General features: G+C 59.1%; 1 protein-coding gene and 1 non-coding gene across 7 annotated transcripts in view; one reads left to right on the top strand and one right to left on the bottom strand.

Moving 5' to 3' along the window:
- CTTN (cortactin) overlaps positions 1-9,794 on the top strand; it is a 27,272-nt gene that overhangs the window by 3,854 nt on the left and 13,624 nt on the right. For 5 of the 6 annotated variants that reach the window (XM_006910992.3, XM_006910993.3, XM_025046155.1 and 2 more), the window contains 6 exons: positions 1,433-1,519; positions 1,643-1,716; positions 3,574-3,703; positions 7,382-7,492; positions 8,175-8,229; positions 9,025-9,135. In XM_006910992.3, the coding sequence (XP_006911054.1) occupies positions 1,433-1,519; positions 1,643-1,716; positions 3,574-3,703; positions 7,382-7,492; positions 8,175-8,229; positions 9,025-9,135 (568 nt within the window). Of the gene's footprint in view, positions 1-1,181; positions 1,325-1,432; positions 1,520-1,642; positions 1,717-3,573; positions 3,704-7,381; positions 7,493-8,174; positions 8,230-9,024; positions 9,136-9,794 lie in introns of those variants that run through there. The other variant, XM_006910991.3, reaches the window with a different exon arrangement.
- On the bottom strand, positions 3,821-3,939 carry LOC112479314. The gene has a single exon (XR_003046155.1). It is a non-coding gene; the product is annotated as a 5S ribosomal RNA (ribosomal RNA).

Raw genomic sequence — 9,794 nt, 5'->3', positions numbered from 1 at the left:
AAGGCATCTGCTCGCCCCTCTGCCTTAGGCGGGGTTAGCCCCCCGTTCTCTGCAGAGCTCTGTCCTTTCGTCTGAGTTTCTGGAACCGTGGTGCTGGAGTCGGCGGGTGTGCCTCCGGGCAGACTCGGGGAGGCCGAGACTGGGCAGATGGTTTAGCTTTGGGGCAGCCGCTGCTTTGCCCACATTCCCTCGGGTGCCCTGGGACGGGGAACCGCTGGCGCCTCCCAGGCGGAGGTTTTGATCTGTGTGCTCTGTGCTCTCTAAACTCGTGTCGGTGGCAGGACACACCTGGGGAGGTCTTGCTGTGCTTTGGGACACCCAGATGGGAATGAGGTTCCAGGTGGCCTGCAAGGGGCATCTGAGCCCCGCCCCACCCACCTGCAGACTGCTCCCTGCTTGGCTACTGTGGCAGGAGTCACATCTGGGAGTTCGAGAGTGCCGAGGCCTGGTTCACGGTGGATGCCACCTCGTATTTGGATTTGAGACCCAGCAGAGCTGGGGGGATGGGTCTTGGCGGGGGACTCGAGCTGGTGACGGGCTTTCGTCCTGCCTTAACCCAAGCACAGAGTGCTAGTGTGGCGCCACACAAGGGACTCAGGCATCCTCTGTCCACGCACCTGGATGGAGCTTCCGGTGCATTAAGTTAAGCTAATTTTTCAGTCGCTTCCTGGCCTATGAGAACATTTTTATTAGTACTTTGTGGAACATGGATCCGTTCTTCGCATACGTCGTTTTCTTTGGAAACCCTTAAAGGTTGGTTCTTCCTTTGAGTTAGGAAGCGAATTACCCTGTCCAGGTGTGGCACCGTATCCTTGTTCCTGTACCGGATAAAAACTGACCGAGTTAAAGCGCTGAGGAGCAAGCAGGAAAAGTGGGCATTTTACATGCAGCACTTTAGAAAGTGACTCGAAATACTTGCTGAATTGTCAGTCTGGGTGTTAAAGTCACTGTTACATTTCCATAAGCATTTGAAACCAAAATGGGGAGTTTTAAAAAAAATCGTGATCAAATACATGTAACATAAAATTTTTGCCATTGGTGACATTTAGTATATTCACAGTGTTGGTTTGGACAACCCAAGGCATTTTTTTGCTTGGACAACACTTTTGTCATAAGACGTAGTGGAACAGGGACATATTTCTAATGAATGAAGTAAGTGCACACGTGACTTCATTTTCCAGAAAATTTTCTTACTTGAGCTGAAGCCATAGGTGTTTCCTGCTGTGTTTCTGAAGCCATTTGACGGCGGCGTTAGAACGATAATACCGCGTTTCTCTGTTCCCGTCGTGTCATTCAGACGCAGGGATCACGAGGCCACTTGATGGTAGGGCTCCCTGCCCTCCCTGTGCTGTGTCGGGGTTTTGGTATTTTGGCCAAAGCACGTGTCCGTTGGCCTCTGAGGTCCCTGAAACCCTCCGCGCTGTCGTTCCAGATGTGGAAAGCGTCTGCAGGCCACGCCGTGTCCATCACCCAGGATGACGGGGGAGCCGACGACTGGGAGACAGACCCCGATTTTGTGGTATGACTCACCTGCCGTCCTGTGTTCTTCCAGATGAGCGACTTCCCGAGGATTCTGTTTGGCCCTCGGCGCGTTTGTCCCACGGGGCTGTGGGGTTGACTCGTCTCTTATTTTTCCTTCCAGAATGACGTGAGTGAAAAAGAACAGAGATGGGGGGCCAAAACCGTGCAGGGGTCCGGGCACCAGGAGCACATCAAGTAAGAGACTTCTCCTGTGATGGTGTGAACTGGCGGTGCGAAGCCCGGAGAGGGGCGCTTACGTCTCCAGCTCGGCCGTGGGATGCTCGCGGGTGTCAGGGTGGCTTTGTCGTACGCCTGATGTGAGATGGGATGTGTGTGTGTGTGTGTGCGTGCGTGCGCGCGCTACATGTGTATGCACACGCGTGATTCTGGAGTTCAGTATTAGACGTGTGTGTAGACATCGAATAATTTGGGAGACCGGTATTAGCCGTGTGTGTGCGTGTGTGTACGTACGTGCGCGTGTATACACTTTAAATTGTAGAGAGTCTACTTTTCAGGGCTGCGGTTCCCGTGCCGATGACACCGCCTAAGCTCTTTCTACGATCGGACTCCCCCCCCCACCCCCAGGAGAGGTCACTGAGTGCCTAGGACCTTAGACGCCCCCCCTGATTTTTGTTATTTTATTATAATTTTATTGTTCTGCCATTGCCCTTTGGGTACTGTGAGCTGAATTCTCAGAACCGTGTTCTCAGGAGGCGCCCTCAGCGTGTCCCTGTCCCTGACTCAGCACTGTGGGGTAGCTCGTGTGCTCGTTGGGAGCGGACGCAAAGGGAGCTTCTTAAACGTGCCCAGACTTTTCCTTTCCGCTGCACTGCGTCGCGGGTGCTGCCTCTCATTCCCTAATCTCGAGGGCGCCATCACCGACCAGGTGACCTGCTCTGGTCATTTGTGGAGAACTCGTGTCGCTGGCCCCAGTAGCTGTGCAGTAGGATGAGGCTGTTCTTGTCTGAGAGAGACTCAGCGAGTCATGCAGAGGGAGAGGGACGTGTGCGTGTGGCCATCTCAGACACCAGTATTCGTCCCCCACCCCCCGCGCCCCGATGTGCTGCGCCCACACCCTGCACAGAAGCCACTAGAGCGCGTGAAGGGCCCGGGGCCGCCGCGTGAAGGGCCGTGGGGTCGGGCTGACAGCCACGTCGTCGGTTAAGTCAGCGGTCGTGTCCTTCCTCCTGTTCCCCAGGGCATGGGACCAGGTCGGAGAGGGCGGGTGGCAGAGCAGACGCAATCCCTGGTCCCGGCGGCCTCCGGCCGGGATTCAGAGAGAGCACCGGGAGGGGGGCAGCGCTCGGCCCCCTGGGGTCCCACCGGGATTTTAGGGGCGCTCCTCACCCGCTCATGGGGCTCGGGCAGTGCCCAAGCCTGCCTTCGTTTTTAGCTACACTCCTGGGATCGTTGTCTAGACGTTGCAGGTGTTGACGTCGTGTCCCCTGGGCAGGATGGCCCCCCACGCAAGGTGGCTCCGAGCCCCTCCAGCGTCTCCTGCCTGTGTTTGACCACGTCTTCTGATCTGTTTCATTGTTGCGGGTGTTTAGAGTTAAAAAAAGGCTTTTAGATCGTAGATCCTGAAAGCCTTTGATTGCCTCATACGCAGACAGCTGGAGTAGTTCAGGTACAAAGAGAAGCTGTCTGAAGGTTTCGGCCAGTGTCCTAGGGACACCTGGGGACGGGATGTCTGACTACTTTTGCCTCTGCCTCGGGTGACATTTAAAGAACTGGCTTTCTTAACTGTTATCTAATAAAATCGAGACGCTTTTCTCCATGTGAAATAAATAAGGGGTTCACGTTTCAGGGCAGCTTCCTTTGGAGGTTCACTGTGTGGATCCAGATTGACTTGCATTTGACTCTTGAGAGCTGCAGGAGCAGGCGGGCCAGCTGGCAGAACCGTAAAGACGACGTGGAAGGCGGGGTCCGGGGGCCCCAAACGACGGAGGCTTGCGAATGTGCAGGGATGGCGCTCCCTGGCCTCTTTTGCCCCCGAGGAGGGGGCGCATGTCTGTTTTACCTCTCTGTCCTATTTCGTCTCTCCCCCGCCAGCATCCACAAGCTGAGGGAGAATGTTTTTCAAGAACACCAGACGCTCAAAGAGAAGGAGCTGGAAACAGGACCCAAGGCCTCGCACGGCTATGGAGGGAAGTTCGGCGTGGAACAGGACAGAATGGACAAAGTAAGTGGCTGGCGGCTGTCGCGCCGAGTGCCTGGTTTGCTTTGACCTCTCATGTGGTTGGCAGAGGAGCCGATCACTCAAACCGGTGCCTCCGAATGAGATTTTTTTTTTTTTTAACTCCTATAGCACCTGGTCTTCCTAGGTGGTCTCCCATCCAGGTACTAACCAGGCCCGACCCTGCTTAGCTTCTGAGATCAGACGGGATCAGGCGTGTTCAGGGTGGCATGGCCGTAGACTCCTCAGAATAAGTTTCGAGTCAATTTGTTGAGCTTGAGTTTGCCAGAAGTGGCCCTCTGTTGATCGACCTCACATATAAAGTGTTCCCTCCTTTTGGAGGCACTTTTAAGAGTTCAGAGGTGCTGGGTGGGGAGTGGGCAATGTGCAGAAGGCTCGGAGGGGAGGTCAGCTCCCAGAGGCCAGGACAGAAGTCCAGAAGCGCCTTGACTGCAGGTGTTGGTGTCACCACCGCCCGAAGTCCCATGTGTGGCCTAAATCGCGCCAGTCCACACACCAAACCACAGGTGAAAATGCAGCCAGCAGGCGTGCCGGCTTCGTGTGTCTAGTGACCTTCAGGGAGTGGCCTGGCCCTCGGCGTAAAGTCACTGCCCAGTAGGTGGGCGGAGAGCTGTGGGATGGCCACGTCCCAGTCCACGGTCACGTCAGCGCTGACTGCACGATTGACAGCAGGATTGACAGCACGGGGCGTGGGTTGGTCAGAAGGGCTGGTCCCTCCCCGCCGCCAGCCCTCTGGAGAGGAGACAGTGCATCGTCATGGCTCGTGGCTTTGCTTCTCCAGCTAGGCAGCTGTTTGAATTCCACGCATGGCCGTGGACCCCCAGTCTGAGCGGTGTGGGGTGGTTCTCACCCTGCACGGTCTGCCCTCCGTCAGTGTAGGAGAAATGTCAGCAGGTGTCGTTCTGGTCTGTAATTCCACACCTCTCCCCTCGTGTACGGATGGGAGTCAGTGTCTGGGCCGTGTCACAGTGCGCCGTGCCACACCTTGTCACCACAGAGTAGATAAGTGGGGAGCCTCTGGGCACCCCAAACCACATCCTGAATTAGCCCGGAGCTGGATGAAGAACGAGCTGCAGGAAAGAGACAGGGACGTTCTGCGGTGTGACTGTCACTCCCGGAGACGTCTCAACACAGCAACAGGGAAGGCGGGGGTGGAACCATCTTTGGAGTCTAAAGAAAAGTCTAGTAGCTTTTAGTGGTGCAGACAGACAGACAGACGAGACAGACAGCACCCCGTGGTTAGGTGGGAGGGGACCGAGGCGTGGAAGCCTTTCCCACCCCAGCAGAGCCTGCGCTCACGGGACCGGGGGAGCTGGGCGCAGAGAAACCGATGAGGAGTTGCGATTGGAAAGATGACACGTTGGGGAAAACAGTGAGAATCTATCAAGGAGGAGCGTGAGAGCAGCAGCCACCTGCTGTCTGTCATTTCTGGCTCCTCTGCTGCTGCTGGGACCCTGTCCCTGCTGGCACCTCGGCTCAGGCCTGTCTCGTCCAAGCAGCTTCTCTGGTGAGCCTGCCCCGCGAGACTGGTCGCATCTCCCTGCCCTTCTGCCACCCTCGTTTCCCTCTGTCGGTGCTGCTGCCACATCGTGCTGTCCTCTCTGTGGAGGCTCTTCGGGGCCCACACCCATCGCCCTCCCCACGTGCCTGGCCTGGCACCGTGGTGGCGGCACATGGATGTCTCGTGGATGCCCGGGGTCTCCTCCTCTGGCCCACGCGGCAGAGACACCTGGACGGCTCAGGGAAATGCACTCTCACCCCAGTGGGCATGGCCAGGTGGCCGTCCCCACAGGTGAATCTGGCAGGGGCGCTGCTGCAGGCCTGCGGTGGCCCGCTGTGTCTCTGCGCACTTAGGGAGGTTAGATGTCAGCTCATGTGAGCACGATCGAACCCACCCGTTGTCAGAAATTACTAAGATTCAAACCCAAACTTAAGTGGCTTAAGTTATTTTGTAACTCGTTCTCTCCAGAAATTGAAAAAAAACTCTGAGAACTCTGCTGAGCACCGAGGGCTGTGTGGTGGCGACGTGTGGGATGAGCCGGGCTCGGGCGAGCGCGCGTTTGCGAGGGCCAGGGGCGCAGCCATGCCGGGCCGTCCACACTGGTCTGGGCACGGGGCAGGCTCCACCCGCGTCGCGCCCCGTCCCGGCCAGAGCACGTCCAGAGCAGCCCCCAGGGCCTAGCGTCCGGGAGCAGACGGCGTTTCCAGCAATTTGGGATCATCTATTTCAGTGAAGAAGTTGGAGAAATTGCCAGGCTGTTGCTCTGGCCATGTTTTTAGAACCGTTTTCTTACAAGCTCTCTCGGACCGAGAGTCATGCTGGGAGTCCCTTTGGCACCCTGCCTCTCGGTGTCGCTCGTCGGTGTTTTTGTGCGTGAGATCCCAGAGGCCGCGGGGGCTGGTCTCCCACAGCCGTTCTCGGAGGCCGTGGGTCCCGTGCGTGGCGGTCGGCTGTGGACAGCGGAGCAGGCCTGGGAGAGAGGGTAGCGCAGGTCTGAAGTTTAAGTGACACCTGCCTTTTCCCTGGGACGTGGAAAGGACGGACGCTGAGCCGCGTGCTGACTTCAGTGGCGGTGCTGACCCCGCCTTGACCCTGAGCCTGGTTTTGTGAAGTTCCAGATAAACGGGACTCTGACAGGCCCCTTCTGTGGGGGCAGCTGTGGCGAGGCAGTTCCTAGGCCGTGGGGACTCGCTGGGGCGAGAATACGAGTGTGGATGTGCCTTCTCCGCGCCCCGCACTGGTCACGTGTCTGTCACGTGACCACTCCTTACCCGAGGGATCTGTGACCACTGTCCACTCTGACTCGGGGGCCGGTGGGGGCCTGTGCTGTGGGCAGGGCGGGGCCGCTGAGTTTGGGTCACAATATTTTTAGCTGTGTGGGCCCTGGGGTCTCTGAGTCTACCGCTGACCACGACAGTTGGATCCTAGAAGCCGCCACATGCGACATGGGAATGGTACATGTGGTGGGTCCCACAGAGATTTCCCCACAGGGTGGGGCCACGGGTGTGACCCACAGGTGTGGCAAGTGGAAAGCCCGGAGTTTGCTGCTCGGTAGACGTGTGACCTCGAGCAGAAGGTGGCTGAACCTGCTTCCTTCTCTGCCAGTGGGGTTGACGAGGTTGGTGACGCTGGAATGAGCCGATGCGGTGACAGGTGTGCTCCACGCCTGGGAGGGGCGCACGCTCGGTAGACGCTGACTCAGTGTGTGAGAACTCAGCACCTGTGTCTGCGTCTCGTTCTTCAGCAGAGTCAGTACGTTTGGTTGTGGTTCCTGGTCATGTGGCGTGGAGGCGCCTCCCCTCGGCAGCCGAGCTGTTGCCGGGAGCGCCCTGCAGACGGGCCTCGGGTGTCGGGCTGCAGGCCGTGGGCTCCGTGGTTCTGGACGGGCATCGGCCCCCTGGTTCATGCCTCACACCCCGCCACGTCAGAGCCACACCTGGCCAGGGTACTCCGGCGGCTTCTGGGAGCGCGTGGCTGAAGGAGCAAGGTGACGCCTGTGCCGGGCTGTGGCACGGTGGGTCCCTGGGAGCAGAACTCCAGCCCGACTTCCACGCGAGGGCGTTTGAGGGGTGCCCACGCTGACAGCAGGTGGCGCTGCCCCCCTGGGCCTGCACCAGTGGCATTGGCCGGCGTCTCACACCTTGTTTTGTGTCCTGTCTCAGTCGGCTGTCGGCCATGAGTACCAGGCGACGCTTTCCAAGCACTGCTCCCAGGTGGACTCCGTCCGGGGCTTCGGAGGCAAGTTTGGCGTCCAGCTGGACAGGGTTGACCAGGTGAGTGACGCAGTGTGAGGAGCCAGGGCTGAGGAGGGTCAGGGGCGACTCTACAGCCCAGAGCCAGCTGCCCTTGGCGTGTCCCTCTGGGCCTCTGGAGGGAGCATGGTGCTCCTGACGGTGGGCCTGCGCGGCCTCACAGCTCGCAACGCGGCCCGGTCTCTGACTGTGACGGTCACCTGCGGTTAGTGTCGCAGCAGTGGGGCCTGGGATTTGCAGTTAGACGTCAGCCCGCAGTCTGGCCCGGCCCCCCGTTTGCCACGGCTCCGTACTTACTGCCCATAAAGCGGGGTGACGGTGCCTGTGTCCCGTAGCTGTGCTTGAGGACGCCCACGGGCTCCGTTCTCACTCCCCATGTTGGCGTCGCCCTAACATCGTGGCAGACCCCATCTGAAAAGCACGTGTGTGCACGGCCATGGGGAGTCGTCCCCGAGTGAGATGTGGCTGAAATCCCTGGGCGGGGAGGCTGGGCCACCAGAGACGCAGCCTGGCCCGGGCAGCCCTCCGGGCTTTGTCGCACCTGTGGGGCATACAGATGCCACACGCCAGTGCTTTTGGCTTGAGTTAGCCCTGCACCTGGCTTAGCGAGTCAGAGTTAGAAAAATAACGTGGCCGTGGTTTTCAGCGTGTCGCGTGTTTCAGAGGCGCGTGCAACACTTCTCCCTTTTTCTCGCCGCTGCAGTCTGCCGTGGGCTTTGAATACCAGGGGAAAACCGAGAAGCACGCCTCCCAGAAAGGTGAGACGAGGGGCCGCCGTGTTGCGCAGCCCGCTGGGCTGTCGTGGGAGGACGCAGTCACCTGAGGCCTGGGCATGGGCGGCTGCCACCAAGGGAGGACTTCGCTCTCCCCTTTAAGTGTCGGAGTCACCTGGATTGTGTGACAGTGCGGTCCCCGTCACTCAGCACACGAGGCCCGGCATCTGCTCTCGTCGTGACGTCTCCCACGTCGGTACTTCGCCCGACAGCAGTGGCCCCGCGGACGTTCGCTCTGACTGCAGGCAGAGCGCGCCCCCCGCCCCCAGCGGGAGAGCGGAGCTGTTAGGAGGTCCCTGAGGTCCTCGCCACGCGGGGACCCTGACATGGCGCTGGCGGTCTCACGAGGTCCCACCGGCCTCCTTAAGCCTGTCGCTTCCTCCGAGCACTTGAGGTGTTTTGCCGCCTCTTCCCTTCTGCCTCGTGCGTGTCATCGGGTGACCGGGGGACGCGTGCTCGGATCGCGGGCACTCAGCCACCGCGTGCGTGGGAGGGCTGGGGGCTTTTCTGGAAAGGGCTCCCGCGGCCCAGCTTCCTCCCACGCTGCTCTGCGTCCCAGTGGTGACGTTCCCCGGCGGGGCCGCAGCTCCGTCCTCGTTGTGCCCTCTAATGGTTGAAAGGGACGCAACTGCTGGGGTCCAGCGTCACCCGTGTGTGACGGCGGGTGGCTCTGGTGTGTTTTAACGTATGTGCTTGGCCTGGCGGCAGTCGCACCCCGACCGTTTCTCCACGGCGGCGGCGTGTCCTCGGCCCCTCACCGCGGCCGCCCTGTCTCCGCAGACTACTCCAGCGGCTTCGGCGGCAAGTTCGGCGTGCAGGCCGACCGCGTGGACAGGAGCGCCGTGGGCTTCGACTACCAGGGCAAGACGGAGAAGCACGAGTCGCAGAAAGGTCTGTCCGTCCGCGGGGCCCCGCTCGCCGCGGGGTGCCCCCCCTCTGCGAGTCACGCATCCCCAGAGTAAGCTCCGGGGCCTCCTCTGGTCACGTTGGGCCGCCTCGCGCTTAATCGCTCGGTGTCTTTAGCACGCGAGGTTTGGACGCTCTTGATCTTCTCAGGTCGTGGGTGTGTGTGTGTCGCATTTTTAGTGACAGCTCATTCCTCCGCTGTGTGACGAGTCTAATCTATCTAACCATCCCTCTAGAATGTAGATTGTAGGGTATTTCCAGTTTTTTGATGTAGTTTCAAGTGTGGGGAATATTCTAGTGCTCGTATCTTATGGACTTAAGCGAATATTCACACGAATACGTTCCTAGAAATGGCATTGCCGGCTCAAAGGACGGTGGATCCAAAATTTCGATAGTGCCGAATCGTCCCTGGAACTTGGCTGGTGCTTCCCTTCCCCGTGGCGGCCTCGTCAGGGGCGCATTGCGAACCGTGTCCCGAGGGCGTCTGAGGCCACGTTTGCGCTGCTTCTGCAGCGTGCGTTCCGTCGGCCTGTGCATTTAAATTTTCAAAAGTAATTGTCGATGTTTAAAAATTGAAAGCTCAAATTAAAAAAACCCAGATTTCTTTTAAAAACAGAAACAAACCGGCACTGGAAACACACCTC

Source organism: Pteropus alecto, unplaced genomic scaffold (genome assembly GCF_000325575.1).
Source record: "Pteropus alecto unplaced genomic scaffold, ASM32557v1 scaffold43, whole genome shotgun sequence".
NCBI classification, from domain to species: domain Eukaryota; kingdom Metazoa; phylum Chordata; class Mammalia; order Chiroptera; family Pteropodidae; genus Pteropus; species Pteropus alecto.
The sequence above is the reverse complement of the archived record's forward strand: the minus strand, read 5'-3'. Positions and strand labels throughout refer to the sequence as shown.